Source organism: Micropterus salmoides, unplaced genomic scaffold (genome assembly GCF_014851395.1).
Source record: "Micropterus salmoides isolate LMB-PRFRI ecotype aquatic unplaced genomic scaffold, ASM1485139v1 Ms_hic_scaffold_21, whole genome shotgun sequence".
In the NCBI taxonomy this organism is placed as follows: Eukaryota; Metazoa; Chordata; class Actinopteri; order Centrarchiformes; family Centrarchidae; genus Micropterus; species Micropterus salmoides.
Genome location: NW_024041262.1, coordinates 16,400,637 through 16,424,201, shown reverse-complemented (window position 1 = coordinate 16,424,201; position 23,565 = coordinate 16,400,637). Strand labels below are relative to the sequence as shown.

Below are 23,565 nucleotides of genomic sequence, written 5' to 3'. Positions count from 1 at the left end.
CGTTTCGTCATCACGGCGTTCTTCTTCTGCTTGTATAATAGTGTAGTGTAGAGGCCCGTCACTACATTGAAAACGTACAAAGAAGAAGAGGGAATAAAAATAATTATAATAAACAGTCTCTGAGTCACTGGTTTATTAGAAGTAAGAAGAGAAGTGACATTTGGACAAATGAACGAGCATACCGACAGCCTGTGGATCTTTATACCATGAGGCCAGAGGAGTCAGGACAGATACAAACAGCTGACGGCAGAAATCACGGATGTGGAAATTCCCAGATGGAAGGCTATAATGTGGGACAGATGTTTTCAAAGAGCAGCTGAAGTTTTCTGTTTTCTGCTGGACAGGTAATTAACTTAAGTTTGTCAGACTTTAGCGATGCAAATGAAAACGAATGAAGCTGGCCATAATCACAGAGAGAAGAAGAGAGGTGTTTGCCCTGTCAGTGGTGTTGGATTAATTTCATGTCGCCTACTTATTCTCCAGCCTGTAGGTTGGCTTTGCCGGTTACGTTAGCGAGACAATCAGCTGATCAGTAATTGGCAATAAAACAGTAACATTAGCATAGAGCATGGAAGCATCAGCCAGCTAAACTTTTACTGCGCTGGTAGAAAAATATGTTGGATAGTAGTTGGATTGTAATTTCATGTAGTTCTTCTCCAGCGCTCTGTTATGGCTTTGTTACGTGGACAGAAATGTGTCCTTCCTGCGACAAAACAGCTGATGAATTATTGGCAATAAAACTGCCTTTTATTGCAAAGATTCTAGAAAGAATTGTGTCCAAACAGCTGCTCACTGTACTGGAAAATAACAAAATATTTGAAAAGTTTCAATCTGGTTTCAGGAAGTACCACAGCACTGAGACCGCCCTGCTTAAAGTCACCAATGACCTTTTAATGTCTGCTGATGAAGGTATGTGCTCAGTCCTGGTACTCCTGGACCTTAGCGCTGCTTTTGACACCATTGATCACAACATCATGTTAGACAGACTGAGGCACTGGGTGGGGATCTCTGGTACTGCCCTAGAATGGTTTTCATCCTACCTGTCAAATAGGAAGTTTTACGTGTCTGTAAACAACTATGTCTCTTCATTCTGTCCAGTTAAATACGGTGTGCCTCAGGGGTCGGTCTTAGGACCCATTTTGTTTTCCTTGTATCTGCTTCCACTTGGAAATATTATCCATAAACATGGTATTTCTTTTCATATTTATGCTGATGACACACAAATATACTTGCCCGTCAGATCCACAGACCCTGGAATGCTGAGTTCACTTAACAACTGCCTTTGTGAAGTTAAAAAAATGGATGTCAAGTAATTTCCTCCAGCTGAACTCAGACAAAACAGAAATCCTGGTCATCGAGTCCCAGCAGATGGCAATAGTAAATCACATTAAGCCTGTGGCAAAGAACCTTGGTGTTTAGTTTGATAGTAATTTAAATTTCGAGCAGCACACCACAAAACTTGTTCAATCATGTTTTTATCAACTTAGAAATATAGCAAAATTTGATCTATGTTAACTTTTAAGGACACCAAGACCATTTTACACGCCTTCATCTCATCACGCCTGGATTATTGCAACAGCCTTTTCACCTGTTTAACCCAAAAATCTATTGATCGACTCCAGACTGTCCAGAACTCAGCTGCCAGGCTTTTAACCAGAACAAAGAAATATGACCACATTACTCCTATTTTAGCTTCATTACACTGGCTCCCAGTATGTTTTAGAATTGACTTTAAAATTCTATTACTTTTATTATATCACTTTTAAAGCTCTTCATGGCCTCTCGCCTTGTTATATTTCTGAACTGTCCCATACACACCAGCACATACCCTGACATCCTCGGGCAGAGGTCTGTTGTCTGTTCCAGAGTCTCGACTGAAAACTAAAGGGGACAGAGTGTTTGCTGTCAGGGCCCCGAGGCTCTGGAACAGCCTGCCCGAGGAAATCAGGTCGGCTGAGTCAGTGAACTCTTTTAAGTCCCTTCTTAAAACATACTTTTATAGGAGAGCCTTTCCCGATCTTATTTGACTTTATTTTATCCCTTGTATTTTATTCTATTTTACTAATTTTATATTTATCCTAAACGTGTATTTTAGTCTTTTTAATGTTATCTTGCTTTTATCTTGTATTGTTTTTGTATTATTGTCTTTACACTTAAAGCACTTTGTAACTTGTTTTTGAAAAGTGCTCTACAAATAAAGATTATTATTATTATTATTAAATGCCCATTAAAAACAATGCACCGTTTTACCACAAGCTGAAATTATGGCTGTCAGTACTACTTTGTGTTTCTGTTGTATTTTAAAAAAAGAAAAAAGACATTTTGGTAAGATTTGCAGATTGCTCATCTAATTAAGCAAAGCAAGAGCAGCCTTGATCCTCACCTGACAATGCCATTGTAAACTTCATGTATTATGTGGTTTATAATGGACTGTGGTGCAGAAACAGTGAGGCTTCTATTTTCCTGTTATCTGTCAGTGGTCATACTTGATGCACTAGATCAGAGGTCACTAATAGGCGCACCACGGTCCGGATCCGGACCCAACCGCCGTCCTCTCCGGACCGCCGACCTACAGCCCATTTATAATTGAGACTTACTACCTTGTGACGGAGCGTTTCTATTTTAACCCGCGCAGCTTTTCTAGCATTTACTGTACTGGTTTAGAGGACCAGGAAACTCACAGACCAATCGCATGTGCTCCAATCGTCTCATGTAACGTTGCTCAGCCAATCAAATCTGTGCATACCGATGCTTGCGAGTCGAGTCTGCGAGATTCACCAGAGACGTTTTGGAAACACACCCGAATTGAGGAGACGAAAGATAAAAGAGATTTCACATGACTTTTAATCAAGAATGTACAGATTTTTACATGTACATTCCTCCCACGGGCAGTTCAAAACCAGAATATCTCATAGATCTCCAATATACTAGCTGGAGCTCACGTTTCTCACTGAACAGAAAGTAGGAAAGTGGTAGCTCTGTAAGAGGAAATGAAAGAGAAGAGGAGGCATTACAGCTGTTCATTTGTTATGATGTGTTGAGTGTTTATTATAAAATTGGTTAAAACTACACTTCATCACTTCAAGCTACACTTTTTATTACATTTTTTCTAAAAATTAGGCACTTTAATTTGTTAAATAAATAAATTTAGAATTTATTATTTGAATAGTTATTATTTATTATCCTTCCAGTTTGATGTGAAAACTGACTGAAATATTATTTGATTTGACAGTCCATTGTTGACTAAAAACATGTATTGATACAACTATAGGTTATAGTACTGAATGATAACGCAAGTTCGTCGTTTTGATGTTCCGGACCTTTGCTTCAGGAAATTTTCTCTAACTAGACCTCTTTGAAATCTAATTGAATACCCCTGCACTAGATGATACTTTGGTATGTTAGTCCAGATGAGCCAACCCGCCCAAGATGTAAAATACTGTATTACAGGAGTATGAGACATCATGTAGCACTTCAGTTCTTGATGTCGCTGTTGTTTATTAATGAGCAATAATGTTCAAAAAACATGGTTTTACTGAATAATGAAGTTAATATAATTTCTTAATAAATCTATCTAAAGAAACCTCATTTCTTGACTGGCAACTCTCTGCTAACTCACAGAGGACATCTTTTGTCCTGTCTCAGGCACCGTAGCTATACTACTTGCTTGGATAGGGGAGGGGGGGTGCAATTCGTAACCCTCACCACTGGATGTCACTAAAACTTACACACTGAACCTTTAAAAACTATAACTGTATGAGTTATTGTTTTGCATGTGTGAAGAGTTTGCACTGCATTGACTATCACTTTATTTTATGTGTGAGGTTACATACATACACAATATATCGATATCAGAAAAATATTCGTATTAATCATGAAACTGATTTCGCCTGTATCCAATGGCCTTAACTACCCTAAGGTGTAAATGTGTGAATTAATGTGTTTGTCGTTCGACTGTATGCGTGTGTGTGTGTGTGTGTGTGTGTGTGTGTGTGTGTGTGTTAACCCTGTGATAGACATGCTCTACCTCTTTCATCATGCATGCTGGGATAGGTCCAGCGCTCCTGAACAGTGATAGAAAGATTATAAAATGAATAGCTGGGAAATGCCTTAAATTGGTTACAACAGAACTGCAGGAACCCTACTTGAAAACAGCAAGGAACTCCATTTTTGAGCTAAAAGCTTGGTAAATTTAAATGCTTCAAATAACAATGTGATGTGTGGTTCAAAAAAGGGCCTCATGTATAGCACGTTAAAGTTAAATCTAATCTACTTAATTGTATGTTTGAACTGTTTTCTGTTTTTTGGGGTGGGTGAAAGTGTAAAGGTTTATAGGTCGGATGATTGTTTTTGATATATTGTTTTCTTGGAACAAATATCATATCACTCTGACCAGAACAAGCGTGGTACAACCGCAGGTACTCATGTCGGGAAAGCACTTTAGTGGTCAGTGTTTGGGAGAATGAAGCTCACCACTGCGCTCAGTGAAAGTCCTTTATGTAGTTTCGATGCTCTGTTTAAACATTAATACCCTTCACTTTGAAAAGCAAATATGATTGGGCAAATTGCTAAAATATTTAAAGTCTGGTCTGTTAAAGCTTTTACCACGCAGCACACTACGTCAAAAGCTGTATGCAGTAAGGGGGCGTAATTGCATCTCCGTGCTCATGCCAGTCAACACAGTGTGTTGCTGCCATCTCCTTCCGCCTGGCTGCCGCTGCTGATGTCTCTCTGCTTGATGACATGGTAGTTTTGTTGGCATTTCTGCAGATGGCCTCTGACAAGGATGACAAAAGAGAGAAAAAAAGAAAGAAAGCTACTTTTTTGAGTACAACTGATTTTTTTGAAGACCCCTAAATACCCTGATGGCCTATTGAATGTTTACTATTAAATGTTTAATCTGTTATTTTGTTTTTTATTAATTATTATATACTTCAATTTATTGTATTGTATTTCATTTTACTCATCTTCTTGATGTTTTAATCTTGATTTACCCATGTTAAGCACCTTGATTTTGTTCTGAAAGGAGCTATATAAAAAATCCTTTCCTTAGTATTATCATATATCTGTGTCTGTGAATTATATTCTCAGTTTTATTATGTCATAATTCTGCTTTATTAGTCAAATGCCAAGAACTACTTCATTTAATCCACATTTACAGTGCGTGATAGTATTCTTTCATTCCCTCCCTCCCGTCTTTTTGTTTGATTAGACATGACCCGCTCTTCATCCCTGGGAACGAGCAGATTGAGAGCATGGACGAGAACGTAAAGAAATACGACTCCACGGGGATGTTTCACTGGTGCCCGTCCAAAGACATCGAGAAGGTCATCTTGGTGGGTTCTGCTCTTTTACTCTGCACACGTCATTTGTCCCTGACACTCTTCTCCCCGGTGACAGATGTGTCATGTCACAAAGCACCATCAGAGGTTGACAGGGTACTTAAACACTCTGTAATGAGGTGTTTGACATGCCATTTGCTATATGGGGGCCCTGTACATAGAACATTTCTTGTACTAATACATATGCCATTTTTCAAATTACTTTCATAGTCTATTGCAGTCATGAACTGCATGATGTATTTTAGCGGGTGAGTAGGCATCAGACAGAAGAGAAAGCACTAACATTTGCTAGAAAAGGCAGTTTATGCCACATTTCTGTCATAAACATATTTTTTTTCTTGCTTGTTCTTTCTTTCTCTCTCAGACCCGGAGCGAGGCAGCCATGACTGTTCTGAGCGGTCACGTGGTCGTGTGCATATTTGGAGATGTGAAATCGGCGTTGATCGGCCTCCGAAACTTTGTCATGCCGCTGAGAGCGAGCAACTTTCACTACCATGAGCTGAAACACATCGTGTTTGTCGGCTCCCTTGAGTATCTGAAGCGGGAGTGGGAGACTCTTCACAATTTTCCAAAAGTCTCCATTCTACCTGTGAGTCCAACAAAATCACCCATTTCAAATATTCATCTACTGTAACAGGTTAGACAAAATAAACAACCCTGTCTCCTAAAAATGACTATCATATGCAACTAATTTGCATTGGCAAATATTTTTTGTAGCAAACGTAATGCTGTTTTTAGCCATAATAGCAGTATGGCTCAGTCTGTCTGTTGGTCGGCCCACCACTTTGGTACGGACTAAAATATCTTAACAACTATTGGATTGATTGCCACACTTCGGGATTGTAGAACACTTCCAATAAAGAGACCAGGTAGCAATTTAGCAAAGTAATTTAGTTGTGTATAAAAGTATTTTGTAGGATACAAGGTTGACATTAGGCTTGAGGCTGATAACTGCAAAGGAAAAGTTGCTACATTTTCATTTACCTGTTGTATCCTATAGGTGAGATAACAAATTCCCTCCTTCACTTCCTCTCAAAGGGCACACCGTTGAGTCGTGCAGATCTGAGGGCTGTCAACATTAACCTCTGCGACATGTGTGTCATTCTGTCAGCGAATCAGAACAATATTGACGATGCATCACTGCAGGACAAAGAATGCATCTTGGCGTCACTCAACATCAAATCCATGCTGTTTGACGACAGCATCGGGGTCTTGCAGGCTAATTCCCAAGGTAAGGAGCGCCCTATCATAGTTCACTGCACCGCCTGGAAGGGACAGGGCCCTGGCACAGAAAATATCCCTCACTGGGTGCTGCCTGGCTGACCTGGTGTCACTGCGTTTGACAGTAAACCCTACTGACTATTCCTCAGGTTACTGTAACAACTGGTTTCTCCACACACCTAATTGGTGGCAACAAGCACAGCATTGGCACAAAAGCCTTAACTGGCTTACACACTTTTCTTAAAATTTTTCAGTATATAGGAAAAATATATATAATGTGTATATAATGTGTAATTTATGAATATTGCATGTTACAGCTTTCAAAACAGCAACTGAAGCACTCAGTTATCTTGAGATGGCTTTCAATAATGGTCAAGAAATGCTTTTAGAAACCTTTTGACCTGAGGAGACAGAAAAAAAATCGCTGCCAATTTCATTATTTCTCTAACACATGTATGACCTCGCATTTGCCTTATTCAGCAGTAAGTGATGGATGTCAAAACACTGCGTATGTATAATACATACAGCATCACTGATTTAATATGCTTACTTGTCAGTCTGAGGAAAGCAACGAATGTCAAGTCAATTTGAATTCAATCTTGCGTCACTTATTTTCTATTTCATGGCTCCATACTGTACATGCTTTTGTGTGCGTGTGTGTGTGTGTGTGTGTGTGTGTGTGTGTGTGTGTAAAAGGTTTCCGTCTCCATGCACACACAATCTAAGGAAAACAAAATGAGCAGTATGTCACATCTATTATATATGGACTAATATTAGACCTTGTCAAGAATACGGCACCATCGCACTCAGCAACTTTATGCTTTAGCACTGGCTGGGAATGGATGAAATAGCCCCAGCGTATTTGTTCTGCTGATATGCCTGTTTGCAGCCTCTGATGAAGTATTGAATACTGCATTAATAGATGTACTTTATGTTATATGTGTGCGTGTGTGTGTGTGTGTGTCAATTTAGGCTTCACACCACCAGGGATGGATAGATCCTCTCCTGAAAACAGCCCAGTCCATGGATTAGTAAGGCAGACTTCTGTCACAACTGGAGCAAATATTCCCATCATAACAGAACTAGGTATGCTTGCTGCTGTATATTTGTGTCAGTTGATTGATATGCTAGCTCTACTGTTGCATGTTTTTTCAGTTATGTAGCTGTTAACAGATCTGAAAACACAATTTCTGCAATTAGAGGCTGTCAACACTTGATTAACCGTACTAAAAGTGGAGTTTTTATGTTTTTTCTTTGTCCCTTGTTGACATGCTCCAGTAACTTTTTTTCCTCAACACTTGTCTAGCACCATTAGCAAAGCCAGGCAAAAAACTGCCTGTGATTTCATTCAGTCAGGATAAAAGCAGTGGGACCAGCATACAAATAATAACTGAGCTGGGTAAGAAGTGCCTGTGTCCTGTACTGCAGTGTTGTAACTGCTGCTGCCTCCATATCAGCTTTCTTTTTATTTCTCTCGCTGCACAAGCGGCTCAGTCCATTCCCATGGCATCACTTTGAGCACATTTTACCCTTGGTTCTGGTTGAAATTGCCTGACTTGTTTTGGCCCCTTATCTCAAAAATGTTCCTTTTATTTTTCTTAGAATTACAGGGCCTTTGATCCCTCAGAAGTCCTTGTGGCTGTTTTCATAGCATCTTCTGTCGGATCACATTCTCTGGCCCGTGCACTTCTTTCATCTCAGCCCTGTCGATATGACTGACATTTATTTCTGTCCTCACAGAAGTAGCAGTTCTCCAACTAAATTTTACATCATTACTTTCTTCCAGCTGCTGCATGTGTGTTTGTGCTCAGACATCTTCAAAGAAGGTTCTGGGGCAATGAGATACTTTCATTTGTTTTGACATGCAAGTACAAGTAATTGGAAGTTCTGTCTTGGATTTACAAGACAAACAATGGCATATTGGTGTTACTGATATTGACTTCAGGAGGACTTTGAATCAAGGCCTGGAGCTTTGACAATATGCATGGCGTCATGAGTGTGCATGAATGGCCTGGATATGGAATGTGGCAGAGGCAAGTTGGTTTCATTTCAGTCGCTTAAAAAAAACAACAATTTTGTCCAAATTTGGATCCAAGAAAAGGAGAATTTGTCAAACCATATACAGATTTCTAATACATTCCATATCTGCAGGTACTCACTGTTGTGCACAAACCACTGTACTTTTGTGTCCTCCTTTTCATGTCAATCGAGTATTTGCCTAAAGTATGCTTAAGCCCACAATCCATGCTTTCCATAAGATCTGGTTTGTAGTGCAGAAAATGAAGAATTTAAAAATAAGAAAGAAATTTACATGTTTCCCCACAGTGAATGACTCGAATGTTCAGTTCCTGGACCAAGATGATGATGACGACCCAGACACAGAGTTATACCTCACTCAGCCTTTTGCATGTGGGACAGCCTTCGCAGTCAGTGTGCTGGATTCCTTAATGAGTGCTGTAAGTCAGAATTGATTTAACTTAACATATTAGCTTATGATTGAGGTTTTTGTGTAGTGACATATAATATCTGTCAGTGATCTGAAATATGCAAATAAATCTTGTGTTTTGATATCAGAACAGTGAGCAGAATGCCTCTGCCCCTCCCAAACAATGTAGGCACTCTCTACTCACGTTAAAACAATAGATGACAAGGCTGGAACTTGTACTAGGTATGATGGCTTCACTTGTCTGCCTTTCAGTTTGAGTGAGGTTAGAACAAAGCTGCCTTCAAGTGTGCTCCAGTCAAGACAAAGGTAATGCTACCTAATAGACAGCCCTCATCCATCATTTTAGTAGATAGTCCTGTCAGCAGCCAAGGGACATGTCACTGTGCTGTACAAGCAGGGGGAGACAATAGACTGCGGTGCAAAGAAAAGGGCAGATATTTGCCCTTTTTAAAATTAAAAACGATAACTTTAAGTTGTATTTTTTAAAATAATTGTCTGATGTTTAGCCCTAAGACAATGCCTGGACAGCATGAATGTATACATGGACTTCCCGTGTTTCTCTTTGATGAGTGTGAGAGTAACCTGCAGTAACTGAATTATTTCAATGTGACAGCAACAGAGCAGGTTTACATAGCCCCATTCGGCCTGGCTGGCACTTGAGAAGGTTCAGTTGTGACTTTGGTGGCGACTGCTTAAGGATTTACCCCCTCTCAACCTTCATTCCCTCAGACATACTTCAATGATAATATCCTCACCTTGATCCGGACGCTGGTAACAGGCGGGGCGACGCCAGAGCTGGAGGGGCTGCTGGCAGAGGAGAATGCATTACGAGGCGGCTACAGCACGCCACAGACCCTGGCGAACAGGGACAGGTGTCGTGTGGCACAGCTGGCCTTGTACGACGGGCCCTTTGCAGACCTTGGGGTAAGTGACTGATCTTGTCACCCATAGGCTAAGCACATCTTTGTCTGCTTGTGTTGTGGGAGCTGTGGAAGGATTCAGAGTAACAGGGATTGTATGTCTAAAAATAGGTGAGCTCTGTGAAAATGAATTTTAGAGTTTTAATCCAATCCTGTCATCCTAAGATAAGTCTATTGGCACTTAGAGAAAAACATCCCAGCAATATTACATTTCATATTCATACATTTGCTCAGTTGCTAACAGGAAAATAAGTTAACACAGTTCAATAAAGACTCCAATAAAGACACTGTCTGAAAACCACTTTCTTGGAACAGTTTATACTCAGACAGAGAATAATTAAGTAAAATTGATAAGTCAAGATAGCTTCCTGCATTTTGGACTTTCCAGCTCTCCATTATTCCCTCAAAGGTCAGCACTGTCAAGAGTTTTTTGTTTTTGTCACTGTCTTGCAGGATGGCGGTTGTTATGGTGACCTGTTTTGTAAAGCCCTGAAAACATACAACATGCTGTGCTTTGGTATCTATCGGTTAAGAGACGCACATCTAAACAATCAGAACCAATGTACCAAACGGTGAGTATGGACCTGATGTGTAATTATATGCTCAAAAGAGCCACACACAAAAAAAGGCATAAAAACTTTTTCACTTCTACATACACTAAATTTACAACTGGCTTCCCATCTGTTCCCTTTCTCCTCTAGGTATGTCATAACCAATCCACCATATGCGTTTGAGCTGGTGCCCTCAGACCTGATATTCTGCCTGATGCAGTTTGACCACAACGCTGGCCAGTCTCGAACCAGCCTCTCCCACTCTTCACATTCATCCCATTCCTCCAGCAAAAAGAGCTCCTCCGTCCACTCTATCCAAACCACCAACCGCACCAACCGCACTAAAAGCAGGGACTCGAGAGACAAACAAAAGTATGTGCCCCTCTAAAGCTCTCTGACTGTCTTTGTCCGTAAACAGTGCCTGCCAACAGTTACTGTCCTGTGTGTCCTTTTGCAGGGTCCAGACAGACTGTAAAATGTCTGGGTGTCTATGTGTGTATGTTTGTCTGATGGTGTATGTATGTGTTGTATGTCTTAGTTTGCACTCAACAACCCCATACAGTACAAAATAGTGTGGTTTGCCCCGTGAGCAGGGCCACATCATGGAGTAGGGCAACCACAAAGGGCTTCTGTTTTTCCTGGGAGCCGCATGGTTTGTTTCAATCCACTGGTTGTTACCATACTTCTGAATTTTTTTATGCTAAAAGCTACAGTACACTTTTACCAGGGTTGTGAGAAATTCTGTCATTATTGGGGTAATGATTTTCAAATGACATTTTTATTATGACGTAGAATTTATTTCTTCGCTGTCGACCAAAGGGCACAATTTTAGAACCCCATCCAAAAGCCCTCTGCAGTTATAAGGTATAATATATATGTCTGAATCAACAGATAACATTTTGTTAATAGTAAACTTTGAGACACGTACACAGATCTTCAAATTTTTCATCATTTAAAATGATTTGTTCTTACTGCACACACAGGTGACACATGATTAAAACACTTCCAGTTTGGGATGATGACATCTTGATTAAAATGTTTTTTTTTTGTGCGATATTGGCCAACACAATATACAGTAAAACCAGAGTACAGAGTAGGAGTAAGCAAATATTTTTAGACTTTTAGTTGTACTTTGCTTTCTTGTGTTAAGAACTCTCACCTCTGTGATACAGGTCACTGGGTCTCTCCATCTTCATTCCAAGTTTGCTCTGTTGGAACTTGTATTTGTTTTGTTTAAATTAAGCTGAACCTTATTGTACTTGAACCGCACTTTAAATTCCATGTCTTAAAAGTTCATATTATGTCATGAAGTACTCAAATCCTCTTAATGCCTTTCGATTTCCATTAACATTCAAATGCTATACTTTCATGTTATTTGCCATCATGGAGTATTAATTATGTCAAGATATTTACAAGTAGAAGATGCTACCATTATTAATAAAGGTACACCACCATTATAATTACATTGTCTTCACATGTGAACATCATTATTCGTACTTAGTGGATTACCAGTAATAACATTTTTACCAGAGACTGGACAATGTTTTCACATTCTGTACAAACTATCCCAGTGTGTGCTGAAGGCCATGGTTTACAAACAGTCAAAGAGAGCTGCATCATTGGCAAAAAGGCAGAGATCTAGTTCTGAAGTCAAACAAAAACAATCTCCACTCCTCAGCGGCACCTATAGATTCTTTCCATGAAAACCACAAACAAAATCTATAGCATGTCAAATCTTTGGCTGGGCCTCAGTTTTCACTCCAGTTATGCAAGAACCGAGTGCCTCATAGCAAGAGCCCCAGCACTTCATAGTCAGTGTATCTCCAAGACACCAAGAGGGAAACAGTCTCCATGTCCCTGCAATACATGCAGACTGGATGGGCAAGCTCCCATGACCCTTTTAGTATTCCTGAGTTAAGAGCTTGTGTATTATTCCACGAGCAGGAGGGAATCCAGCCTGGCAGAATCCACACTAACATAAGTTTTCCTTGGGAGGATGAGCAGTGCAATACCCCAATAATTGGAGCACACTTTCAGGTCACCTTATTCAAAAGGGGGGCCCACACACCATCTGCCATATGACATTGAAGAGGTGCATTGAAAAAATAAATAAACTCAATAAACAATTATTAAGGCTTTCAGTGTTGCCTCTTCACCTGAGGGTTGTTCATTTGGGTTTCAGTTCCTCAAAGTTTGTTTCAACAGTTTAACAAAAGTTGAAAACAAAAGTTGAAGTAAGCTGTCCTCCTCCCCTGCTGAGAACAGTTTTGTCTGATGGTTTATTTTAAGGCTAAATAAAAGTCCTCCACCATGGCCTCCCAAACCTGCAACCACATAAGCTGCAGTCATCCTGGCCTTTCTGTCAATTAAGGAATCCGCTAGGCAAACCAATCCTGAAAAGCCTCCTGGAGACTTCCTTTACCACTGGTGTTTAACGGTGGGCTCTTGAGTTGACACCAATGACATTCGGGCCATAACTCTATGTAAAGCTCCCTTTATTGCTGTTTCTGCAAAGCTTTGGACATGACCTCCAACTGCCCCCTTAATGCAGGAAATTTCTCTCCAGTCAGACTTTGTGTATAGGAACTTAAGTCAGATGTTCCCAGTTCACCAAAGCTTTGCATTTGGGTTTATAAGGTCTGTCTGGCAGGCACAGTGGGGAATTGAACCCGGTTCTCTCACACCAAATGCAGGTGTCTTATCCATTGCGCATCACCACCCCCAATACTCAAATATATGTTGTCATGGACAGCACAGAAGTAAAAAAGCACTACCCGGGTTTAGATTGGGCAGGCGGATCCTCCACCTCAGCCTTAAAGGCCTCCAGCAAAAATATGGTGTCTTCATCAGGTGACACCCTATATGGGACCCGAACTGGAGACTCCAAGAAGGCTGGGAATTCTAAAATACTGTTTGCTGGACAGACTCAGACACACACAGAACAGTTTGAGCCTTCATCTTTGCAGTCATATGTAGACACTCATTTTGGGGGAAAAAATCAAAAACACAGAAGTGCTCAAGCGGAGGTCCATGAGTATCACCAAATCCACCTGGTGCCTCCGACCCTGGGCAACTCCAGAAAATTAAACAATTCAAACACTATCCAGGAGCATGGCATTTTGACGTTGGTAATAAAGCATCGTGACTAATTTAAATGGCCATAACTTATTACATTACTGTACAACAGTATTTCCAGATGTTGGTTTTTCCTAAATATTCTGGCTGCTATGAGTTAATAAGCATTATTGTTGTTTTGTGTATTTTAGCTACAATATCTACAACATATTTTAGTAAACACATTTAGAGGATACTGCAGAACTGGCAGAGGTATGCATTCTCTAAGTACTTTCCAATATAATATTGTTGTTATTGGAAAATATAAACATTCAAATATTGTTTGATTGTTCATTGAAAAAATGAATGAGCACGTGTTACATTTTCACAGCTGCTGAATGAATACTACAAGCATTCTATGGTTAGTAATATATGCCCATTTGAAATAAAAACATGTAAAGCTGCACAAATTCTTTAATTTGCACATTTTACAGAATCAGATTTACCTCTACATGAAGTTGCTGCAACCTCTTGTTTTGTGCTGGTCTAAGTCCATTATATGAAACATTTGGTATGTTAGCTGCATGCTGCTCACTGGGATTCTGAATTACATCTAAAACATGGACGACATCATTCTGATTCCTTTGGCAACAAGCATGGACACAATATGGCTGCTTCACACATGCTACAGTGGCTAGATGCACAGTAGGCACGTCAAGATTTTCTGACATGATACATGTTCTGTTTTTCTTTATTTTTTGTTGAGTTGTTGGTCGCACCATACTGTTTAACCTAATCTACATCCATATGTAATGAGAGCATCTGTTGTTTTTATACCACTTATATTAACGGTCATATTAGTATTTTCCATTTAGCTTACATTTAGTGTACTACTTTCTTTTTCCAAAGTGCATCAAGGATGAATAGAGTGGGCCAAGGTATGGAAGTGAATGATTATGCATGATGTATAATGCATTGAACACGGTCATGTCCTTGCTGACATTTTGCCCTTTGAATGAAAGCCAAGTAGTTTAGTGTGTCCAAATGACTGCATCAGGACCGCATGGTTATGAACTATAAAGTAGAACCTGTGATTGTAACTGACCGGTTTGATGCTACTTCACCTTATTCTGTGTCAAGTGTTTGATGTTTTATTATTGGCAACATGTATCTACTGGCACATATGTTAATGTACTGTAGCACCACAGCCTTAAGTCATGTTAATGAAAATGCATGACCATGGACTTTGCCAAGTGGATGAACGGCCAGCGGTATATTATGCCAGACTATCAATTTCTTTTGTATAAGAAAAAAAAAGTTGCATCAAGCCAAAAGCCTGAAGCCCTTCAAACTGATTAAAAAACTTCTGACAATATGAATTGTGAAGTTAAAAGTATTAACTTCTAATTTGCTACAGTGACACATTAAAACAGATTTTGTTTAACTGGTGATCTGCATGTCTGTTGACCCAACAAAACAGTATGCTTCAATAGCAGTATGGCATATATGAAAAAACTAAATTGGCCATGAAATGACTGACATTACAGAGGTGAAAACAATTGATACTAACCTGCCATTAAAAAAAACCCACTATCTTCAAGCATATTATTATCATGTCAGAATTTCTTCCTACAAACTCAATATCAAACGATTATTTCTTTTAAAATCTACAATTCCCTCCCAATGTTCTGTGTGCACCTGAAACATAAACAAACACTGAAACAGTAATTGATGCCCATGTAGCATTAACTGTCTGATGTCCCTCCTGTTTGTCTCTATATGATTTTCGCTCTTTCTCAGAAAAGACATGGTTTACAGATGAGCCAGAGGATACCCACCTGAGGACCATACAGATCAAGCCTGTGAATACACTCGCCGTCAACCAAGTCAGTCAGTATAAATCCACAAGCAGCTTGACTCCACCCATCAGAGAAGCAGAAGACGAGTGCTGAGCTCCAGAACTGCACTGACACCTGAATGCTTCCCAGAAGACTTAGTGTGTAGGTGTCGGACTGGGACTCAGGATATCTTCTCATCTTCAAACACAAATCATCCATTAACATTAGAAGGGACAAACCATACTGCTTTCTTCATTCACATATGCAGCAAGCCTATTGTACAAGCAGATTTAGAAACGTACATGAAATATACATGAAGACAATCATGGCCAAACGTCGCAACCACTCATCTATTAGCTTGTGCAGCTAATCTTTAGTGGTGACCAGACTCCATGACTTTTTTGTTCCATTTTGGGGAATGAGGGTCACTTGAAGGAGAACAGCAATGTAAAAATTCAAAGTACTACTACAAGAGGGGATTATTATGATAACTTGATCAAGTTTTGCAATTGTAAAAGTTGCCTTTTTAGCTGTTGATGAAGAACTACTACTACTGCATTTATTATACCCAGTGTTGCAGTATTCTGTACAGTATGTTAAAATGTGTATTTTACATCCAGCTGCAGTCCCACCACAATGGCGTTAAGTGACTGACTCTCAGTGATTCCTTTGCCATTTGGAGCTAATTCACAACATTTGTGACAGTTAAGATGGCCAGTGTCCATGTGTAAATGGCATTTGGCTCCAGCCTTATCTCTATCCATTTATATTTGTCTTATCTTTGCCTTTTTGAGTCGTTTGTTGTTAATGTTTTCATGTCACTGTCTGGTTGCAATGTCCAAAACCCCAGAAATCTTAATAAGTAAAGCTTTTGAGTATCTGCAACATTTCTCCAGGGGTAAAAACTTTAGGAATATTCTTTTCTTCTTTTTTTTTATCAATAGCCAAATATGATGGAGCTGTTTTGTATATTAGAAAATAACCAAAAATCTCACACAGTTTCTAAAAGTGACAGATCTAATAATTTACTTAAGACACAATAGACAGTAAAGCCAAATACTATGATATTGCATGGCACCCTATTAAAAGTCTGTAGCTTAGTTGAATGTGAAAGCCACATATCGCATGAAGTGGGCATCTTTAAGTCCTCCTTTGGCTATAAGCACTGCTTGACACAGGATTGTCTTGGAGGCCATTAAGTGCTTATATGTACTCCATGACCAATCTTAATGCCATAATCAGACATGTTCATGCCTGACATGACATATTTTTTAGATACTTGAAAAACAGCTCTATCATAAAAAGTGATTTTGGCTATTTTTGTGTTCTGATAGATTCTATTTTGTTCGTAAACCATCTTGGTGATCAATATCATATCCGATATAATGTCCACACGTCTAATGAAACACGGGTCATTTGTTTCAGTTTGTAAGAGCATGAGACCAGAATGCAGAGCTAATAGTGGTTATTAATCTTGTCTTATTTAAATAATACAACATAGCTATATTGGCACTGTAGTCATTTTACATCAGAATCAATGAAGGGGAAAGAAAAGTTAATAAAAATTAAAAAAAACAACCCAAGCAATCCTTAAAATCCTTAATCCACAGAGGATGTGTCACAGTCCAGCCAAGGATACATGTTGGATGTGAAAAGAGAGAGGTTGTGACATTTTTACTGGCACAGAGAGCATCAAAACTGCCCATTCCTCAGTGCCAGTAATGTGCCAGGCAGTGCCGAAGCCAAGGGAGGACTCCAGAAGACCCACTGCTGCGAAAAGAGGCTTCTAGTTTAGCTGGATTGAGCACAAATTCACTTTTGCTGTGAGACTGAGAAATGTACTCTTTGCTTTCCATCTTGCCAGCTTAGAGACCATTCTTTTAAAAATGCATCGTTGAATTTGTTATTATGAGGCTGTAATTCCCTGAAGATAACTAGAACTCTAATAAATAATTTGAAGTCTTAAAACAATTTTTAAATGACCCATGGTCAATAGCAGATCCTTCTGCAATTAATTTTTATGTACTCTTCAAAGAAATCTTTAAAGCTTAATGTAAAATATTTCTTTCTAGTGTGTTCTTGTTAGACAGTACCTGTGGGGTATAGAGACATTCAGCATTGCAGTCTAGTTTGTATTATTTTGTGATATTTTTTTTAGCACATGACTTGTGGATACAATGACAGTGCTAAGTTGATTTTCTGACTATGTCATAATACCCAATAATAAATACAGTTTATTGTCTTGTACAAATAGGCTTGTACATAAATTGTACATGATTTCATTTTGTATTTTCACAAATTAAAAGCTGATGTATTGTGTTCTACAGTATGTCCTGTCGTTTATTTTCCCCAGGCATTTCTAGGAAGTTACAGTACCTGAATGGCTACTGTTTGGGCATGATGCTCAGCACTGAAAATGTTACTATATAGCAACTGTAGGATACATTTTACACATTTGTCCATCAAAGATAAACTGTTTATATAAAGAATGATATAAATGTGTGATGACATAAGGCACTTTCTGATTGCCATTCTGATCATGTGATGTGACACAGGACACCTCAGTGCACCCTCTGGATAATGGCTGATAAAAACACTCTTCACATTCTCACCTTGAGGATGGAGAGAGCCCATCATGTTGCTTGTTAATGATTTTACACACCATGGCACTGTGGGAGACTGTCAGCATGCCAATAATATTTACAGACTTAACACCTCGCAGAGAAGCCGCTGATTTCCCTGATCTCCCTGCCAGCAGCAGTGTCACCTTCTTAGGAAACAAACACATGTAGCCATCACAACAAAAAAATACTGTTATTACTGTATCAAGTATAAGGAAATCTGTATTTAATGGATTAAATAAAGGTTCTATACAGTGATGTACTGAGCATAATTAGAAATGGGCTCTGGCTTCTAAAATCCCTCTCAGTCTACTGGTGCTTCAGACATCATGTTCCACAGAACTGCAACAGTGCTCATGAAGCTAAAAGAATTAACATTAGTTGAGCTCTCATTGAAACTGAAATAATGAAGAACTACATTCTTTACAATTAAGTATGTAAGTTTAAATTTAACTTAATTTAAAACATATGTAATATATTTTTAAGATATCATAGTCCAGTAATGAATTAAAATGTGTCTGTTAACATCTGTTCTGAAAAAAAATAATTTTCTGCTTCTAGGAAATCTCTCCACCTTTTGAGTTACAAGTTACACCATGCAGTGCCCCAGTCACACTGGTATGTGCATGTATATACACACATAAACACAAATCCATGGTCCCTTCTGAACACAACTCTTGTCCAGCTACACAGGCTTGGCTGGTGATAATAGTTTCCATGACAATGCAGCACTCCAAGTGCATCAATGCCAGCCTGGATAAACAGTGATCCTTTACCAAAACAAGGGGGTCATTACGGCAGCTTGTCAAATCAATGTTGAGAGTGTCCTCGCTGATTAAGGCGTCCCCTCTCAGTCCTGACACAGTGTCAATACTGGCTGGCCTGTGGCAGCACACTCCCATGATTGGACTGAAATGCCTATCAGTCAGGCAGCTGAGCTGGACTAATGATTCCCTGTGCTGCCTATTAGAGTGACATGACAATTTAATCCTGTGGGCCAGGCAAGGAAAAAGTGACCTTGGTGCTTTATATTGAGGCTGAGGTAAATTGACAAGAGCAGATAAATCTTTACCTCGGGCTATTAACAGAATTAAAGAGCAACAACAAAGGCAGAAAGTCCTCTCTTTTTTGTTCTGTTTGTCTCTTCCTTTCCAAACACTGTTATATTAAAAAATCCCTTAAATGTGAAAATTTTCTGGCAAAAAAAAAAAAACACCCTTATCAGATATCACTGCATCATTAAAACTTCTGTATTTTTATCATTTCCAAAACATTTCCACTCTGCACTGGTATGATTGATCCAATTCTCAGAACAACAAAGAGTCAAATAAAAGCCATGGGTTGAATTCTTCTATGCTTAGCTATAAAGCTGGGATATTGAAAGTGGACATTGCTTGAAGCTCAAGGTTTTTCAGATGTTCAAAGCCATTCCAGTATGGCCCCAGGGCAAGGTATACTGCCTTGGACATCTATCTTAAGGCTATGAGAACATTGTCTATATGGTTGGAAAAAGGCCATGTGTTTACACAGATGTTTCAAGCTTTTAGCACACAGATCTGCGTGTACCGAGCCACACCACCATCTTTTGTGCCAAAGGCCATATACATTTTGCATTAGGTTACCCTTTGATACAGAAATGAAAGACGGCAGGAAAGCTTGTACACTTGCACGCAGTGTCACCACTTGAATATTTCTCAGAATCTTATTTAAATTTAAGAAAACTTTACTGCTAACATTTCTGTCACTTCATTTGTTGCAGGTTGCCTGCTGCGAAATGTATTGTACACAAAAAGAGATATTGTGCCTCTCCACATTTCTACCGGAGAAGCAGAAAACAAATAGCAAAAGATAAGAATTTCATCTGTGTTGTAAGGACAGATTGCCAGCACTGGTAGGCAATTTGCCCGTAAGGCACAGTTGCCGCACTGACCCTTTATGTTCCCTGTAAAGGTCAACATTTCCTTTTCTTTTGTTTCACTTCATGCATGCATAAATCAAAGCTCTTGGCTATTTTCATCTTTGAAGTGGGAAATACCACTCATCAAAAACAAAATATAACCTGTATAATAATAGAATATTGACACTTTAATATGGCACAAGATAAAATACCATCTGTGTTTAGATACATTATTGTGGGTTGGTGTAAGAAATAAATGCTTGCAGTAAATAGAATTTGGTTCAGCATCAGCAATCAGTGTTTTCCCAAATTTGTCATGCTAAATTGTAATTTTACACAATTAAAACACCCTCTCTTTTGCTTTTGTGCAAAGAAATTTGCAGTAACAAATAGCAAACAGATGGCAGTATCCCATAACATCACTTCTCAGCCCAAGTTGTAAACATGATTTACAATTTGCAAGATATTATTTACCATGATTCATGTTTCTGTCAGTTCCACACTGGAGGTTAATAGAAATGCCAGCATGCTTGCTGATTTACTTAGTAAAATTTTCATCCCAAGGTTCAGGTTCAGAAGATTGGAGTCAGAGAGATTCATGCATTATGCAGAAGAAGCTGACACGACCTTCAGCCATCACGGTCTTCTCTCTATATCACTCTGGGCTTGACCCTCCCAAGGCCAGGAGGAGCATTTGATATATTTAACCACTACTGCCATTAAATTACTCACATTCTTTAAGAGCTGAAGACATTTTATACAGCTTGCAACATGGAGGCAATATCATTTTGATTAAAAGTGGTTTTACACTTTGTATTTGCCTTTTACCACAGGTGATGCTTCAGCAATAACGAAGACAGTTGTAAGTCAAAAGCAAACTAAATCAAGAAATAAATCTCCTGCATGGCCCTTCTGATTTTTATGCCACACATTATGTCTTTGCCATATGTCAGCCATATGTAGAAATAAAGAAGAAAATCTGCCCCTGCTGTTCGATACCTGAACACATCATAAAATGATAGGAAATAAAGTGCTGTTTTAGAGGCTGAAGTCCATTTTAATATAATTGGCTTCAGAATTATTTATGACATTAATTGCCACATTATCGACTGGCTGTCAGCTCCTTGGGCTTGCAGTCCATTCTTCTTCACAAAGAGCGCCAGCTCAGCCTAAAGTAGACTGACAAGCTAATTATACCATCTTCCCTCTCAGTGATAAATGTCACTAATGAAAATCTGAAATAAGAAATAAGACTCCTTGGTCACCTCAACTGCAAAAGTCTCCCACTCCAGGCAGGATATTTAGATAGGAATGCTTCAGTTGAGTTATCTTAAAGAATTCAAGCCCCACACTGTGGAATTGCTCGTTAGGTCATTTATTGAGCATTCAGACACACTTAAATCTACACTTATTTATATTTAAGATACCAGTATGCTTCATAAGAAGTTCCTGTGGGATAATGCAACGGCTTCAGAAAGCCCCCTGACCACACCTTTCCAACATGGACTGGGGGGAGGGATTGGGTCAGACGAATTCTGTAATTTTCCAAAACCAACAATCCGACATCTACAACCACTTCACGCAGTGATTGGCCAGCTATGCGGAGGGGAGAAAGGCTGGGTTAGCTATCTTTTTTCGTTCATTACACAACTATTTCTGACATTTTTTATATGTACAACTAAGTGAAGCACTGTGAATGCCTTGCAGGAGTCACTGTCTGAAAATATGTGCCATCAGTTATCCCCATATTTAAACGATATCATGTCTCCCCCCTCTCTATGCTTTTCACTCCGCCTGCGTGTGGCCATTAGGAGGAACTATAAACACTTTTGATTTCTGGCATGGTTGGAAGTAGTGGTACTTCTTTTCTGCCTTATCCAATCATTCAAATACATGAAGAGTACATACACTCAAAATTACTAATGCATGTAATATATTCTATTCATGAAATGGTTTATAGTATCTGGATAATTTCACCCACCTAATGTCATCTAGTGTTGTAAGGAGAGGGAGGGCAAAAATCAAAAACATTTTCACGTCACTCCACCCCAACATTTTTTCAAATGAATTCCCTTTTTAATGATGCTGTTTACATATTCCTTCACTTAGCATGAATCCTGACAACAATGAGAGCTGACACATACCAAACTTGGTATGTCCCAGAGCCATCTTCAATGTCTGGGACGCTGTCAGCTCCACCTACATCAGTGGCAGTGTCTCAATGGTAGCGCAACACATGTCAGAAACTTTTAAGTGTCTGTGCTTTTCAGCAGAGAGCTTCTGCAGCGCAAAGATGTTATTTTGTGTGTATTAATGATGTGTATGAATACCGGTCAAAGAGTAAGCAGTATTTGTTGCAATATTGGCATAGTGTCAAGTATGATGCTTGTACTTTATTATGATTTTGAGGCTCAGCTGAACCCTCTGGATCAATAAACTCAAACATTCTTATTCTTCATTCTTATTATTTGATAAATTCCCAATTATTAATGACATAATGATTATGCAGCTCAATCAGGCAGCTATCAGCGAAGTAAAAATTCAGCCTTACACTCAGATGTTTGAGGAAAAGCAATCTCTGGTGATTGTACATCCCCAGCGCAGCCAGACACACATCTGAACTTTGGCCTTCTTTGATCAGCAGTTTTGGCAAGGCAATCCATCATGGTGCTCTTACTGTCAGAAGAGGTGCCTGGCTGCAGCTGTGTGTCACTGGCTAAGAGGGGCTGCTTAAAGGCAATCATGTCAACCTCCACGCGACTGCTCAGACTCCCAGATTGAAGGAGGACTTGACAGGGCCAGAAGAGTCAGCTGAAGACACTGGAGGGCTGCGTCTGATTGCTCTGTGGCCATAAAGTGATGGCTGATTTTATCCTCTGTGAACAACTGACTGAATTAACTCAAAAATACTGGAAATTCAACAAATGAATACCCAACCACAGCTTTTGTCCTGTATTGCCTTTGATGTGGTAGATACACATTGTATGAGACAAAAGCAAGCATCCTTGTTCTCTCTGTGTATTTATTTATTTTTTAATCCCTATTTACGATATATATATATATATATATATATATATATATATATATATATATATATCGATATATATATAAATCAGAATTCTATGCATGGAAGAAATCCATTACTAGTGATTTAAAGCCACTCTGTTTAACATTATAAAAAGACAGGATATGAACAATTGTTCGAGTCTGACCTTCAAAATATGTTTCTGCCTCAGGACAATGACAGACAGATTAAGTACTCTTTAAAGGGATCACTGGCTAAGCCATGACTTTACATTAACTTTGCAATTAGAAGAAATGTAAACTGCAATAACGTTTTAGGCTTCTTTCCAGCAAGGTTTCAGGGTGAGCTGACCTTACACATACACCAAAAACAACAAAGCCAGGGGGAATAAAATATATTTACATGCTCAGAAAAAATTTGGAAGATGAGTGCATTTTTGCCCAGGGCAGTAAAATTCTATGGGTGTATTGCACTGATGTATACATTATAGATATCTAGAAAAAAGCCTGCATTTTTATGCGTAACGAGACCTCCAGGGCAGCAGGTTAGGTCGTTGTTTTGCACTGTGCGCACAAAATGCCACTTGTCAGATCCTGTGGAATGTAGATACATCTTGGTGTAAATAAGGCGAGCGGTGAGTGATCTTCCAG

The 23,565-nt window shown here is 39.2% G+C and overlaps 1 protein-coding gene across 10 annotated transcripts in view; it reads left to right on the top strand.

Moving 5' to 3' along the window:
* Window positions 1-17,696, top strand: part of LOC119916055 (calcium-activated potassium channel subunit alpha-1) — a 105,809-nt gene extending 88,113 nt beyond the window's left edge. For 5 of the 10 annotated variants that reach the window (XM_038735916.1, XM_038735917.1, XM_038735921.1 and 2 more), the window contains 10 exons: window positions 5,213-5,336; window positions 5,707-5,931; window positions 6,381-6,573; window positions 7,536-7,649; window positions 7,870-7,962; window positions 8,889-9,019; window positions 9,739-9,933; window positions 10,383-10,501; window positions 10,631-10,852; window positions 15,335-17,696. In XM_038735916.1, the coding sequence (XP_038591844.1) occupies window positions 5,213-5,336; window positions 5,707-5,931; window positions 6,381-6,573; window positions 7,536-7,649; window positions 7,870-7,962; window positions 8,889-9,019; window positions 9,739-9,933; window positions 10,383-10,501; window positions 10,631-10,852; window positions 15,335-15,356 (1,438 nt within the window). In that variant the 3' untranslated portion in view covers window positions 15,357-17,696. Of the gene's footprint in view, window positions 1-5,212; window positions 5,337-5,706; window positions 5,932-6,380; window positions 6,574-7,535; window positions 7,650-7,869; window positions 7,963-8,888; window positions 9,020-9,738; window positions 9,934-10,382; window positions 10,502-10,630; window positions 10,853-14,443; window positions 14,473-15,334 lie in introns of all 10 variants that reach the window. The other 5 variants (XM_038735922.1, XM_038735918.1, XM_038735923.1 and 2 more) reach the window with 3 other exon arrangements.
* Window positions 17,697-23,565: the final 5,869 nt, after the last annotated feature.